The 16,614-nt window shown below is 37.3% G+C and overlaps 2 protein-coding genes across 3 annotated transcripts; one reads left to right on the forward strand and one right to left on the reverse strand.

The window, feature by feature from the left end:
- The first annotated feature begins 206 nt into the window (after positions 1 to 206).
- Positions 207 to 5,423, forward strand: LOC120085559 (protein HEADING DATE 3B-like). Of its 2 annotated transcripts, XM_039041595.2 has the most exons (5): positions 623 to 793; positions 1,255 to 1,851; positions 2,261 to 3,240; positions 4,032 to 4,083; positions 4,184 to 5,423. In XM_039041595.2, the coding sequence occupies exons 2-5, from the start codon at positions 1,636 to 1,638 to the stop codon at positions 5,216 to 5,218; spliced, it is 2,283 nt and encodes a 760-aa protein (XP_038897523.2). In that variant the 5' UTR covers positions 623 to 793; positions 1,255 to 1,635; the 3' UTR covers positions 5,219 to 5,423. The 2 variants fall into 2 exon arrangements, with proteins under 2 accessions (XP_090173661.1, XP_038897523.2); XM_090317535.1 differs by having other exon boundaries at positions 207 to 1,851.
- Positions 5,424 to 6,372: 949 nt separating this feature from the next.
- On the reverse strand, positions 6,373 to 12,952 carry LOC120087286 (RNA methyltransferase family protein). Its single transcript, XM_090318404.1, has 10 exons — positions 12,423 to 12,952; positions 11,466 to 11,708; positions 10,810 to 10,971; positions 9,111 to 9,220; positions 8,386 to 8,494; positions 7,654 to 7,809; positions 7,457 to 7,572; positions 7,214 to 7,380; positions 6,860 to 6,990; positions 6,373 to 6,780 (listed from the first exon to the last, which is right to left on the reverse strand). Exons 1-10 carry the CDS (start codon positions 12,786 to 12,788, stop codon positions 6,652 to 6,654), a joined length of 1,689 nt encoding a protein of 562 aa, XP_090174530.1. The 5' UTR covers positions 12,789 to 12,952; the 3' UTR covers positions 6,373 to 6,651.
- Between the last annotated feature and the right edge of the window lie 3,662 nt (positions 12,953 to 16,614).

Raw genomic sequence — 16,614 nt, forward strand, 5'->3', positions numbered from 1 at the left:
CGGGATGATGCCAAGTCGCCCGACAACTTAAGCGTGTCGGATGGATTGAGTTAAGCAAAAAGAAACCAACATTTTTTTTTGCTATGAAAAAAAATCATAATTTTTTTAATGGCTTTGGTTTGCCCACGTAATAAACGGGATCACGTGTGGTTATAATATTAATTCACACAGAAATAAATAAATTAACAAAAAAAAAAAAAAAAAAAGGAGAGAGATCTTTCTCTGTGTGTGTGTTTTTAAAATTAAAAAAAGAGAGATCTTTGTGGTCAAATTAGCAATTCAAGACCGTACAATATCCAGACCCTCAAATTCTATCCCCATTGCCTTTGGTTGAATCAATGCAACCGGAAAAAGAAAGAGAAAATTTTGACTCCAAGCTTTTTGAAGACGATCTTTAACGGATTTTTCGTTAAGAGATTGGCTGAGGAAACCAAAAACATGAGGTTCAAAGATGAACAGCGTAGCCAAAATACTCCTCCATGTGCTAGACTCAGTCACTACCCCACAATCAAAAATGTTTCCAAAATTGGGTCTTTCAATCCAATTGAAGCTTGACAACTAGGCTTTCTTGTGGAGGTAGATATGAGAAACTGGAAAAACACCCTTCTTTGGCTTCTGGAATTTGGCCCTCTTGCGTAAAAGTAGTTCTCATTCTATCCTATTTCCCACCTGGTTCCCACATTACTCTAAACTTTGAGGTTTTTTGTTTTTATTCTTCTCTGTCTCTCCTTTTACTTTCTTCCTTTTTTTTCTTCTTGTGGGTTGATGGGATCCCCTGTAGTGCAAATCCAAGGTAACCCTATTCTTTCACAGAATCCATCTTTCCCAATATATATTCTTTATCCAATAGGTCTTTTCTTCCTATTCTTTCCCCTTTTCTCCTTTTTTCTCCCTTATATTTAACTGCTGACTTTTTTCTTGCCCTCCTTGTGTTTCCATGTATGGTCTGTTTTTTTGTTGTTGCTTCTATCTTACCTTCACCTCTTCTTTCTGATATTTTCCTTTTTTTGATTGCTTGGTTGCCAAATTTTGGGTATTTGATTTTGTGGTTGTTGTCTGCATTTTTGTTGTCACCTCGAATCTTCAGTCCTTTTTTTTTTCTTTTTTTTTTTTTTTTCCTTTTAATTGTTTTTCAACTTTTTTCCTTTTTTCTCTACTGTTTGGATTTTTGGGTGCTGCCACTGAGTGTTTGGTCTCGCTTTCTCTCTCTCCTTGTTTTTTCATGTGTTCTTCCTGTTTTTTCATGAATTTCAGCCAGAAGATTTGTTCATTTGAAGTGGGCTGATGATGTTGGGTATCTGCCAATTGTGAATCCCTCACCAAAATCAATGTTTTTTCTTTCTGGGGTGGCAGAATTGTGTGATTTGATGGTTGGTTTTAGACAAATAGTTTAAAAAATGAAGGAAGGGCTTTCAAAAATTAAGTTGAATCTTTTACATATTTCCCTCAAAAGGTAACGATCGTGGTGCTTGTAAAAGTATTTGATAGTTTGCGAACTGGTGAAGGATATTTTATGGGCTTTCTATTTTTGAAATGGAAATCCCTTTGTTTTTAACACACAAAATCATGGAATTGAGTTCTTCTGGTGAATTTTGAATTTAGCAAGTTTGTTTCATTTGGAATTTTGGTGAGAGGATGAGGGGGGGAAAGGATGAAGAAAAATTGTTAAGTCCGATGTTCCCCAGGCTTCATGTGAATGACACAGAGAAAGGAGGCCCAAGAGCCCCTCCAAGGAATAAAATGGCTCTCTATGAGCAGCTCACAATTCCTACTCAAAGGTTTTCCTCTGGATCAGCTTCAGCCGCTCCTCTTCCAAGCAGTTCTCCAGCTCCCTCGACGTCTCCCAGCCATGTAAGCTTCATATATTACTGCAATTATTCAAAACTCACATGTTTATCACTGCGTTAGTGCTTGACTTTTTCGGTTTTTCAGTATCGACCACGATGTATTCTTCTCAGAAAAGTTACATTTGATTATCCTTTCAGTTACTAAAACTGAAACCATATATTCATATTACTATGTTTGATGAAAATATTCTGAGAATCAATAATAGAAAATGAGGGGCAGTTTGTGTTCCGTGTAAGCCATTTTGGAAAAGACTGCAGCTAAGAGGCAAACACGGCTTAAATTTAGCTAATATATCCAGTTTTGAAGCTTCACTGCTTTGTACTAATTACCGACTTAAGTGTTTTTCATCTCATGTGCATTAGTTCTCTATTCATTTTGTGCTATTGATTGCATGAAGTTTCTTGCTCTGCAGTTTTCTGGCCAAAAAAGGGGCATCTTCTCATCATCCTCCAAGTGCTCTGTACAATCTCATCAGGCCGAGAAACTTCACTCTTATTGTTCTAGAGGAGTTGTGCAGAGTAATGAGGCAAAGTTGCTAAAGACAAGTCTGGTAGCAACAGGATCACTGTCATCAAATCCCCAATCCAATTTAGTCAGAAAGAATAAGATATCGACTCTCAAGGACTTTTCTTCGAAGGACGCTAGAGAAAAAGACGACGAGTTCAGGATTCCTGCCTCTGACCAACCTAAAACTGGTGTGCACAACCATGATAGGGAAAGGATGTCTAGCACCAGTATGAGCTCTTCTGCACAACTTGGAATTGCTTGTGAATCACAGGGTAATATAGCTGTCACAAATCTTATTTCTAGAAAATACGTGGGGAAGGAAGGCGAGGAGAATCTAAATTTGACCAAGGCTACTCGGAATCCTGAGGAGAGTTCTGCATTTATCCCTTCAGCCACTGGTAACTCATTGTTAGAGGCAAAGGCTTGCCCTTCAACAAAGTATAAGGACTTTGAAAAGACAAAGCTACCCCATCCATCCATGGCCAAAGAAAGCTGGACTCCAGTCAGCAATTCAAATAGACTGTGCGGTGCAAACGTGAGAGCATATCCAGAAGATTTGGCTGAGCTGAGCTCTGAAGCTGTCCAAGACAAGGTGGGTTGCAGCCAAGGTCCCAGCTTGGAAAATTCATCCATGGTCATTAGAGAATCATGTCCAGTGTTGTCACCTAGAGATGGGGATAGAAATTTAAAAAACCCTGATAACCGCAGCAGACCTAATGAGTTCAAGAAGTTCTCGACTGTGCAGTTGAGAGAAGTAGAACAAAAAGAGAATGTTTCAGATGCTTCCTTAGTAGATTCAACTTCAGCTCCAAATATCTCCCCCGATGTTGTCGTGGGGTTGATTGGCGAAAAACAATTCTGGAAAGCTAGAAAAGCGATTGTTCAGTGAGTATTCTTTTTTGCCTAAACCTTGTTGATAAAATAGCAGATTTTGTGCTGCTAAGTAGTATCTTGTGTCAAACTTCATGGTAGAATAGAAAGGCCATCTAGTAGTCTGACACCCTTTCTACTATGCTTCTGTTTATCATGTCATGTCATCCAGCCTACCAATTCTTAAGTTGACTCTGTAAATTCTGTTTGCAATCTATTTAAGTGTTGATATAATTAAATTTACCAAAACCCATTAGCTTAAGTTTTTTTTGTCAATCGCTGATTTGACATGGTCTTAGAACAGGATGTCATTTTCTCCCCAATTAATATTGATTTCTATTTGTTGGGTTTTCTACTAATTTTCAAGCCTTCAAGTGAGGGAAAGTGTTAAAGTATTGACATAATTAAATGTAGTGTAACCCATAGGCTAAACTTTTGGGCCACTCTTCATCTAGACGACGTTGCAAAGTTGAGTTACTTCACCAGTTATGACGTCTTCTGATTGGTGCAAATGCCATTATGACCAGCTTATATGATCTGATATGTACTGTTAGTCTTTGATGGTGTTTTTTAGAGTTCATTTATCAAGTAACATTCTCTTTGCAAGTTGCACACATCACCACTCAATGATTCTTTAATTGGTCAGACCACTTAAAATCTCCTTTGTGATTACAATTTCTTGTATATTTGGCTTATTCTTCTCATTCGAGTGTTATCTTTTGGGTTGGATTTTCATTGTCTTCTTTGAGATCTCAGTAAATATTATCTGATCTCTTATTCTCATTTTTTTTTCCAACCGTTTTCAGTCAGCAAAGAATTTTTGCAGTACAGGTGTTTGAGTTGCATAGACTCATAGAGGTACACCATCACTTGGCTCCTCATTAATTGAACTCTGATCGTTGTATTTGTATTCCGCTCTCTTTTTATTTAAATGGTTTACTGCTTGAATTTAATATAGGTTCAAAAACTCATTGCTGGATCACCACACATCTTACTTGAAGACTATTTGGACAACCCTCCATTAACTCTTTCTTCTGTTAAGAACAAGCTAACTGAGTGTGCTCAACCACCGGTTCTGAGCACCATAGTGAAAGAGAATCATCAACAGCCCTATCTCGCTCTCAACAGCAAATGTGCAGATAAGAATCCTCTTGCTAAGATTCCTTTACCTTCTTTCAACAAGGACAACAGTAAACTTGCACTTGCTCAACAAACAAGCAATGAGCTTCATGTAAAAGACATGCAGCCACCAACTCCCACTGCTGCTGCTCCAAAATCAGATCCCTGGTGCTTGAACCACCCTACGCCAGGAAATCAATGGTTGGTTCCTGTTATGTCCGCTTCGGAAGGGCTTATTTACAAACCATATACAGGGCCGTGTCCTCCAAGTGCCGGATTCATGACACCAATGTACGGTAACTTCGGAACAATGAGCCTAAATGCAGGTAGTGGAGCTAGAGACTTTTACCCTCCAGCTTATACTGTTCCTGCATCTCACAACCAAGGGTTTGGATATTTTCCTGGCTCGATTCCATTGAACCAGGCGTTCTTTCCACCTTATGGCATTCCGGTGACTAATCAATCCATGTCCGGGTCAGTTCCAGATCAAGTGAGTCTTTTCAGTAAAGTCAAGTCAAAAGAACAGGAAAACCAGATATCAACTGGGGACGTCAACTACTTGACGCATCAAGAAAACTCGTGTGAAATGCCGAGTCAAACAAGCCATTCAATGCCATTTCACGTTCAGAAATTTCATGGATCAAAGGGAAGTGAATTGTTGGGAAGTACAGCTAGTAGCCCCTCTGAGAGAGGTAATGGAGATGTGCTTCCTCTTTTTCCTACTGAACCACCAGCTGAGGAGTCCAGTCCAAATCCAGAAATCAGTGAGAACAAATCAAGGGCCATTAAGGTTGTACCTCATCATCCTAGATCTGCAACTGAATCAGCAGCTAGGATTTTTCAGTTAATACAAGAAGAAAGAAACCAACTATGATGTATTTTAGAATTATATTTGTAGAAATCAACTTTTACCACCCTCCCTTTTGCTCCCCAACAGAGGACTTCAGCTCCTCAGAGTTGATGAAGTTCATCTGGGAAGTGACATCCACCGAGTTGTCAATATTCCTATTGAAATGTTAGAAAATTTTGTCTGTAATCACGTTTTTCTGGCTAATGAAAATGTGAATAGATTTCCGAAAGATATAAAAGCATACTCTTTCTTTGTTGGGACGATTGCCAATGTTATGCGTTGTGAAAAAAGACATAATTGAACTGTGAGTAATATCCAGCCAAATCCATGATATTAACAGCTGAGCTATTCTTTGGTTTAACTCCAAAAAGGAATCTTGGAACCTTAGACCAGGACATTTTGAATACAGTTCATAGTACTCGAGCTTTGGCTGAGGTGGAGTGCAAATCACAATGATTTTTGTCTATAATTATAGGAATTTTACGTTCATAGTACTCGAGCTTTGGCTGAGGTGGAGTGCAAATCACAATGATTTTTGTCTATAATTATAGTCTATCCATGATTTTTTATTGAAAATTGGAAAGTCTTGTGATAGCTCGTCTTCTTTTGTGACTTTATTATGGGATTTTTGTACGGTTCTTTTCGAGGGTTCCAATTAAAAAAATGTTCACTTTTGTTTTGGTTAGCATCATTGCAAATTTGGTGGCCTACATGCTTATTTCTCGTTAACTTGACACTTGCACTTACTTTCACTACCACTCTCTTGTTCTTAATTCTTATCCCGTATATTTTAAATTTCAACAAACATTTAACATTTCATTCTAGTTTCTCATTTTCCCCATCTTTTTAACTCTCTATAATGGTGTGAGAGTCAAGAACGAGAACAAGTGTCAAGTCATCGAGAGCGATAGTGAGAATAAGTATCGAGATGAACAAGAGTGAGTAGCGATGACTTATTTGTTATACATGCTTCAAAGGGTTATTACAGTACTTTCACCATCTGATGACACAAACAAAAGAAAAAAGTTTTTTCATCCAAGCCCGTAAAAATGGATCATCCATACGAAATTCTCCTTTGCCATACGTATGAAAATCCACTTTAATATACTCCTCGAAGGTTTGAGATACGAAAAGGCTAAACATGTTAAGAAGAAGAGAGGACCAAAAAAAAACTGAAATATGGAACAGCTTTGAGCCTTTGAATCAGTGACATCCAAAATGCCAGCTTTAACTGTCTTCAGTAATTCCAATTTTAATATAAAGAATACAAGAAGATAATATAGATTGCTTTAGCTAATGACATAGTTGTTATACATTATGTAGCAAATGCAAATTCATAAAACGACCTCACTTGCTCTGCTACAAAATTTGGTTGAAAACACCAAGTATATATTTCTAGAATTCCCACTCATTAATTGGGAACACATGAAAAGAGAAGGCTTTAATTTGAGTAAAAATTATGACCCCATCTGGGAATCAGGTGTGAGTTCCAGTAAGCAGACACATTCAATATGAGGAGTATGGGGGAACATGTCTACTGGCTGTAAGCTCTTCAGTGTGTAACAACCTTTTATGCCTTGCTCCACCTGCGCAGAATATTTCAACAGCTCAAATGACTGGCTATGAAAAGATTATTTTAGATAGTAGGAATAAGCTTGAACATACCACACCATGGCAGAGATAATCAAGATCACGAGCACAAGTTGCTGGATTACATGATACATAAACTATGCGAGGTGCCTTGATTTTAAGAAGAAATTTAATCAACTTCATGTGCATACCAGGACGGTTTGGATCTGCATCAATTGTGGACTTGTAGTTCAGAAAAGATGAAAAACCAAAAGCAGAGTATCTATTCATTGAACATAAATATAAAAAATGAAAATCTTCCTCGTCCTTGGATACTCAAAAGTCAAAACTATACAAACAAAACAAGAATTGCTTATCTGGTTCATAGACAAGGATCTCTTGAGGATAAAAGAATAACAATAATAACTAAAGGAAAATAAAGCGTCTAACCTGAAATGATGATATCAGGCTTGGGAAAATTGTTGCCAAAACTTTCGTCAATTTTATTCAGATCTCCTTGTACAAATGTAGCATTACGAATACTGTTTAGTTTGGCATTCAAACAAGCATCTTTGATGGCCTGAGGAACCACTTCATAGCCATAAACATGTCTGGCCCTGAAACCAAGCGGTGCAAAGCATGCCGTTATTACACAGGTCCTCAGAAAAGAAGAATCAATCAAAACAAAGTTACCTTTTAGCAAGTGTAAGACCAATAGTACCAGTGCCACAAAACAAGTCGAGAACAATTTCTGAACCATCTCCTTTAAGACCAGCACACTCTTCAATAAGCCTATACAAAACCTCTGCCTAAATAACATTTTGGTCAGTGTCTCGGATAGTATCATCATAATCAAGATGAGCTAGGCAATGGAATAAATTTCTGTCTACCTGATGAGTGTTTGTTTGAAAGAAAGAATTCGCTGATATTTGGAATGTTAGACCTCGTAGATTCTCCCTGATGGTGGATTTTCCATACAAAACATGTTCCTCTTCTCCAACAGAAGTGTTACCAACAGAGGAATTTATATTATTCACAACACTAACCTACAGTCATGATAGGATTCGAGAAGTTAACAAGTGAATGGGGAAAATCCACCATTGAATAAATTTGTAATCTAAATCTACATATATGATGCTGGCAACAGGTAAGAAAAAGTGAAGCAACTAGCCAGAGAGTATGAAAGGAATTTTGCAACAATTCAAAGGGGTAGTTGGCCATAATTTCATGAAGCAGGAATTTGTTTGATGCTATGCAGCTTCTAAAAACATCAGCAACAAGTTAACAACAATAGAAATCTCTCCATTAATTTATTGTGCAAGAAATTTTGCTGTCGTAAAGAAGATAATGGTAGCAGAGATTGAAACGAAAGAATTCACCACATAAGTGAGGATAAAAAGGCCATGAGAAAGTAAACTACCCATAGAAGCAACTTGTGATTATGTATGCCAAGGCCAACCTATAGGGAATTATCATCAAAAGAATCTTAAGATGCTTTTGGAACATTCGAACTTTGCCAACACAGTAAGACCGAATACATGAGGAAGATTAGCATCTGAAGAAGAATGAATTTCACAAGGTCACATCTGAGTAAATTTGTTGTAAAGTATTTCCGGACTAACCACTTCGGGAATATCTGAAATTTTCTCAACTAGGGGCATCAGCAGCTGAGGCTTGTAGGATGAGGTCACAAAGTTAACCATAAGCTCAGGCAAACCAGTCTTTACATCCCTAGCAGACAATAAGAGAAGATCAAATTTAGAAATTCATTAATTTTCTCCAGTAGAAAATAGTTAAGTTATCTACGGAGTTAGGATTCAAGAATTGATTAAGTAACAGTGTTCATCACAGGTATGATAAAAGGTGCAAAAGCTAAAAGCTATTTGTAACCTATCATGTGATTTTTTCTGACTATTCTTTTTCCCCCCTAATGAAAGAATCAGCTCTAATTGAGAAAAATGATTGAACACAAAGGGTAATAATTTTTTTTTTCTGAAAAAAATGTCCAACCAGAGAACAAAATACAAAAACAATTGATGAACACGACATCAGGCAACGATTCTACCAGTACTAATAGTCTCATACTTCTTTTCAGCTCATATCATTCTTCAACCAAAGCCTATAGGGACAGATATGCAATGACATTCTCGCTCGGAGTCTGAGCAAGATAGCCTTTTCTCAAGTTTAATGACATGTTTGATATGCTACAAGTGCAAGTCTGAAGGGTCATATGCTACAAATGCAAGCATGAACGAGACCTAACCAGTTTAGATGCAACAATAGAAAAAAAGAATATATACATAGGAAACAAAAAGGATATATATTTTTTTTATACAAGTATCAATACCTTCCAGTCCGTAGCATTAAATGCTTTAAGAATCCTTTGTGAGAATGCACATCATAAGGAGACAAACCCAGTACTGGATCCCTCCAACATTCGTGTATGGAGGCAAGAACCTATTTAGAAAAGAAGCAAGTCCATGAAGAAGCAGTAGAGTAATTTCCACGTGCCAACCTAATGTGAAGCCACAATCTACATCAGTTCAGACATTGGTACAAACCAAAAGGGAAAAGTTCAAAATTGTCTTTTTTAAAAAAAAACAAAAACAAATAAAACAAACAAACAAAGGATGTGAACTTGATGGTCCAGAAGTTTCAGCTAATTTAGCTAAAGAACTTTGCATCTGAATAACAGTCTGAGACAGAACACGTTGGCTGCTTCGTAATTGAAGAACCACTTGAATAATCTTTATTTGGATGTATAGCCTCTTTTTTTTTTTTTTTTTTTTTGGGGGGGGGGGTGTGCAAAAAGAATCATCAGCTAACTGCAAGAAAGGGCTCCAATCCAAGAAAATAACATCAAGTTCGTAATTGCAAAAAACTCGATTAACTAATGATCGTAAAGACGCATTAAACCTCACAACTTCCCATGCCTCCTCAAAAGATCTCCCTACCCCTCTAAAAATTCTACAATTCCTCTTCAACCACACGCTCTACAAGATAGTAAAAGAACAAGTTTGTCATAATACTCTCCCCTTATCCCATAAGTGAGAACCAAGAATTCATCAAGATCTCCATCATAAAGTGATTGTCCCTATTACGCACCACAACAACTTTGACCAATCTAAAGCATTAACTTTATAGGGAATAAGTAAACTGGCAACCCCACAAAAGATCATTAAGATCCTCCTCTTGCCATCACAAAGGAAACATAATTGCGAAACCAAAACCAAGGTAGAATGCCGCTGGAGATAGATCCTAATTCCTGGGTGATAACTATGCTATGTAAAACTTTCCAGACAAAAAACTTCACTTTCTTCGGGATTTTAACATTCCAAAGAGATGAAAAAACTGAGACGATTTGATTGGAAGAAGGGGAACAAAGGATGAGAAGAGGAAACGACGAGAGAAAACCTCAATGGCATTGAGAGCCCAAACCTGAACATCCTCCCCCTAAATAGACCCTCTAGTTGGAAATAATAGAACGAAACTAAACAGATTAATCATGTGACCGATGCATATTACGTGCCTCGTTTGACTAGGCAAATAAATTGCACTATTTTTTTTTTTACCATATATGGGGTGGGAGAATCGAACCTTTGATTTTGAGATTGATAATATAAGTATTATGTCAATTAAGCTATGCTCATTTTGCCTATAATAAATTTTATTATAATGCTTAGTAGGGAGTACAGTATCTTTCACAATCTTGCATGAAGCAGAATAATACCAAAACCATTTACTTTGGAAATTATTTGCATCCATACAGGGAAAGATTCTGCGAACAAGAATTTCTAGTCACTTGTAAACGAGTATCATGCACCATGAGAACACTGAAATCAAATAATAGCAACTCACAGGTAGAATATCCATGTGTTCCTTTTTTTCTTTTTTTCTTTTTTCTTTTTCTTTTTTTTCCCTTTCTGGTAACATGAGTCCAATTACTTTCCATTTCATGCATCCATTCATTTGCACCATGTGTAATGTGTTTGTGAATTGATCCCACAACCAATATATAGATTATCCGTGTACTTAATGATGAATACCTGATTGGCAGGTCCACTTTGCAATAAACATTTGTCAACATTTAGAACCTTATCAAAGAAACCAGGAGCATGTAGTCCCAGAGCATTGATCTCATCACCTTCCTGTTTTTCTTTCAATGCATCCTTTGGTAGCCATCTTCTAGAACCAAATGAGAATTCCATCTGCGGAAATATGGAAGTACTACCTCAGTTCCTTTTTTTTTTTTTTTGGGGGGGGGGGGGTTGTTCAGTTGGGACAGACCATTGACATGCTAGACTAAACCAAAAGATCAATATGGAGTACAGAACTTCAGGTAGAAGCTACATGAATCATTAGAATTAGTATAAAAGATAATAAAATGCAGTTTGGTATGCGCTTGTTCACCTAGGCCACCGGGTAAACAATTAAATAGCTTAAGTTGCTCATATTTGGAAACTAATGGTATTTGGTACATCAATCTGCGACAAAGATCTTGACTTCTGACATCCTTGACAGAATTTTAATGTGTTTGTGTAGAAGACTATAAAGTTCTCGGAAGATTGAGAAATGATCCAATCTCCATTCAAACAGGCTCCATGTGGAAGATATACACATGCCACATGTAAATAATAAGATACGCTCAGATACAATCAAAATGAAGGCAAGCAACCAAATTAACCACAGCTTGCTCACTAACCTTATTCCTGTAGTGAAACTGGATTTTGCAAGGTACGATAGGCTTCATGACACTATGGGATTCAAGATATTTCTGAGAAAATTTTCCTACATGAGTCAACAACTCGTGAACTTGCTGTTCCTTATATCTAACCTGAGCCTCATAAGATAGATTTTGTGTTTTACATCCTCCACAGTAAGAAGCATACTCACAAGGGGCATCAACCAAGTCCCAATGAGGAGACAACGTCTCTAGCTTAGTCACCTGCAGATAAAACGACAACAAATGAGAAAATAATACAAATAAGACATCTCAAAGCTAATACATTGTACGCTTGTAAACTACGTTATCTTCACAATGGAACTACAGAGTCTAAAAAAGATAAATGAGACGACCCTATTTTGGTATTCTTCCCCCCCCCCCCCGCTTTCTTCTTCCTACAAAGATAAATGAGACGACCCTATTTTGGTATTCCCCCCCCCCCCCACCCCCTCTTTCTTCTTCCTACACCTTTATTTTTTCACCGTTTCTATTATTGGTCGATTACCAATCTTCCTAAATGAAATACGATTTCACTCTTTTCCCAATAGAATAGCAGAACATAAAATGGGAACTATAAACTTGAATATGTCCTGGTGAAATAAAGAAGTGAATTAAGAACTCGCACTTAGCAATTAAGAGAATGAACGAAGCATCAATCCAACTTCAAGATGATTATGGCACCAGCATGGACTTCATCTTTTGGACGTAAGGCGAAGTTTAAAAACAGATGCTAATCTAGCGTTTGATCAATAGTGCACCAAAATTACTTAGTCTTTACCCCCCATGAAAATGCATCTACAGTCTACATATTCATCTTTTGGGAGTCAATTTTCTTAAACTTGCTATCACAATTTAAATTCAAGCAGAGAAACAAGAAGTCATAACTCAAATTAATCCACATCTCCTTCTACCCAAAAGAAAGAAGATAAAACTGACCTCAGCATAGTTCCCTTTTCTTCGAGTAACTCGCCCAACAAATCGCTCGCCGGGGAGAACTCGGTCACACATGACAACAAACCCAGTATCAGCAACCTTACACAGACCCTTTCCCTTAAATGCCAACGATTCGCAAACCAATTCCAGGGTTTGGCCTCGTTTGGGAAAATACGACTGTGATTTTGTGCTGAACCCATCCGAACTCGGGGGGTCGTGCTGCTCGACTCGTTGAGAATCATCATGAGAAATAGTGGATGAAAGAGAGGCAGCAAGTGAAGTTGAGCTGCGGAACTTGTGAAAGTGGAACTGAAAGGAGCACTTCGTGGTGGAAAGGTTTCTTAATCCATGGCTGGGAATGGACGCCATTCCGGCAGCCGGAGTTGGCCTCGAGCTCTACGTTGGCGTCACAGTGAGCTTCAGAGCTGCCAATGGAGGATTTAATGTATGTGTATGTACACTGCTGTAACCTTTTCTCGCTATAGCCTAGAAGCTAATTCTTTGGTGCCGCTTTTATTTATCGGAAAATTCTTGGTTGGATTTTGGCTTTGGAGGTTTAATATTAATATTATTGTTTTCAAAATTTATTAGAGAAATATTGTTATTTTGAAACTTATTAGAGAAATATTATTGTTTTGGGAGTTCGAGGTTAGAAGTCGAGTGTTGAAGATTCGATTAATGTAGAGGTCGAACGTTGAGAACTCGACAAATAAATAAAAACTTGAAAACAATATCAAAACTTCAACCTCTCGATAAGGAAAATGAAATCTCGCTAATTTTGTGATGAAGATCTCACTCTAGAAGGAAATATCGTTAATTTTGTATATTAGGTTGTCGAAGGTTGAAATTTTGACATACATAAGTCGAAACTTCAACCATCGACATAGATGATAAGTGGGTGAAGCTAAATATATGTATGTATGTATTCTGACCTACCTTGATCGAATTTTGAATCCTCGACTTAATTTTTTTTTAAAAAAAAAAAAACAATATTTTTACAAATAATTTGAAAATAACAATATTTTCCTAAATAGTTTTTAAAAGTTCGACATTCTTTTAATTTTTACAAAGGATTGTCATCATAGGTAGGAGTTCCTAACTCATTCAAGATTAAGGTCATGTTACCTAAGGTCATCCTAGTGAAATGAAAGTCTTTGTCATGAATGGCGTTATATAACAAGACTAAACACTTCGTGATCCGGTCTTATACAAATAAGTTTGTATAGGACATCTCTACTCGCATGTCTCCACATGAATAATCGGATCAGACCATTTGTAGCACTTTACAACACTCGTAACATCTACAAAGTGGGCTGTATCCGTAATGTCACCAGGATAGGGTACCTAACCATATCCATCTACTATAGACCATTTAGGTTATTATTTAAACAAGATCTACATGTATGTCTCTACATACTTGTTTAAATTTACATAAAATAACCTCGGATCTTAGTTTATTGGATTGAGTATATGCTTATAAAATAACACTTATTTTATTAATATCAGTATGTTTATACAGATTTCACAAACTACGATATTACAAGGAGATTTAGGACACCATTCCCAACAATCTTCCATTTTTCCTAAAGCCTAAAGAGACTAATGTACAATACAAATAAAGTACAAAACACAATAAACTAGGGCATACACTATACCCAAGTAACATCTCCCACTTGCCCTAGACAATGTGCCGCATATCCCGTAGACTCAGACTTTCTAGATGACCCTTGAACACTTTAGTCATGAGAACCTTTGTAAAAAAATCACCAACGTTATGCTCTGACGCGATCTTTGTGACAATCACATCACCGTGATGTACAATCTCCCGGATCAAATGATATTTCTGTTCTATATGCTCTTGGTGACTCCTAGGTTCCTTAGAATTTGCCACAACACCACTATTATCATAATAAAGTGTGATGGGCAAAGACATATTTGGAACAACTTCCAAATCAGTAAGGAACTTCTCAAACCAAACAGCCTTTTTAGCAGCTTCACAAGAAGCTACGTATTCGACTTCCATAGTGGAGTTGATAACTTGTAGAAATACAAGTTATTGTGGCTCAAAAGTTGGAACAATTAGGGTCTTTAATGATAAAATCTCATCATTTTTAGAGGAAATGCATGGAATTACTCGAACATTATCAAATTCATACAAAAGAATGTTTATTGCTAAAATACTGCGGCACTAACACATGATATTGCAGGATCTCAACAAAGTCTAACACATGATTAAGGAAAGTGTCACAAGCAACGTCTAAACGCATGGGGCATGTGTCGGAGGGATTCAACGCAAGGAAGATTCATTGATTCAGGCTGTTTGTGTCAAATCACCACTTGCAAGCATGGGCATCTATAGCGGACGACGTCTGAAAAGCATCTGAGTTTCAGGCGGCCAAACAGGGTATGGAATTTAATGCTTCCCATCATCAAGTTGAAAAAGATCGATGCCTATAAATAGAAGAAATCCCATCAGATGAAAAGGAGAATCCTAGATCTTTTAGCTCATTGCATAATTCTGAAATTTTGAGATCGTAGAGCTGTGCTGTGGTGACGAGAAGAACAAGAGGGAAGAGAACCACCGCCATCGCCAATTAAGGAGTGGAGGAAATTGAGCTCAAGAGAGACATTTCTTCCAATTCTTCCACAAGTGGTTGTACAAGAACCAGAATTGAGCCAAAGAAGACAAGAGATTTTACTCTGCGGCTTGACTCCTTTCATTTCATCTTACTTATCGTTTTCATCTTCTCATTTGATTAAGTGTTGGTTTTGTAAAGATAATCGGTTTCTTTATAAATTCATATATTTGATCTATCATACTTTGTCACTGTGTTTATGTCGGATGCATCTATAACTTCATGCAAAATTCCATTTCGAACGCTTAAGCCAACTAAATCAATTAGTAAAAGCAACTTTAGCTTAAATTATTCAAGGGAATAAATAAGCCAACATCAAGTTAGAAATGCTTAGTACATATAGAGATAGACACACCGGTGTTTTATTGCATCCTGTGATTGACACATACATCCTAGAGATAGGTATTGTACGATATTCGCATTGAGAAGTGTCGAATAGAGTCTAACGCATCATATTCTTGTTCGTGTACATCTAACTTAGATCGACGCATATCACTTGCATCAAACTCCATTTTCCACACGACCCCTTATCCTCTACTTGACCCTTTTGTATCTTCTTGCACACATACAGTAGCTTAGTGTAAATAACTCATTTATACATTTACTTAGGATAATTCTACAACAGTTACAACGCAAGGTCTATGTTAGCTTTAATCTGAATCCCTGAGTTCGACCTTGGACTTACCAGGAACCTGAGTTGGATTTATACTTGGATCTGAGTAAGGAAAACTTGAACGTCTATAGAGGAGTGTCATGCGTCCATTTGCACATCACTAATGCATCAACGCGTCACTAATGCATCATAAACGCATCAATGCATCATTCATATTTACACTTATTTTTCCAATTACTTTATACAATACACTCTTAAGCTCAAATACCTATCATACAATACCTATCATAAACGCACCACTATTATCACAATAAAGTGTGATGCGCAAAGACATATTTGGAACAACTTCCAAATCAGTAAGGAACTTCTCAAGCCAAACAACCTCTTTAGCAGCTTCACAAGCAGCTATGTATTCGACTTTCATAGTGGAGTCCACGATGCATCCTTGCTTGATGCTTCATCATGCTATAGCTCCTCCATTCAGAGTGAACACTGACCCTTATATGGATTTTCAAGAATCCTTATCAGTCTGAAAGTCAGAGTTTGTGTATTCTGTAAGGATCAAATCCTTATCTTCATACACGAGCATATAGTCCCTCGTTCTCCAAAGATACTTAAGGATCAATTTGATCGTTGTCCAGTGATCTAATCCTGGATTGGACTGATATCGACTGAAAATCCCTATTGCATAGCAAATGTCAGGTCTAGTACATAACATTGCATACATAAAGCTACCAATAGCCAACACTTAAGGAATCCGTCTCATTTCCTCAACCTCTTGAGGAGTCTTAGGACACTATTCCTTAAACAAAACAATTCCATGCTTGAAATGTAATAAACCCTTCTTGGAAGTGTGCATCGAATATCTGACAAGCATCTTGTCAATATACGATGCCTAAGACATGGCCAACCGATTGTTCTTTCGATCCCTTATGATTTGGATCCC

This window comes from Benincasa hispida, chromosome 9 (assembly GCF_027475165.1).
Source record: "Benincasa hispida cultivar pf3 chromosome 9, pf3_genome.v1.1, whole genome shotgun sequence".
Taxonomy (NCBI): Eukaryota; Viridiplantae; Streptophyta; class Magnoliopsida; order Cucurbitales; family Cucurbitaceae; genus Benincasa; species Benincasa hispida.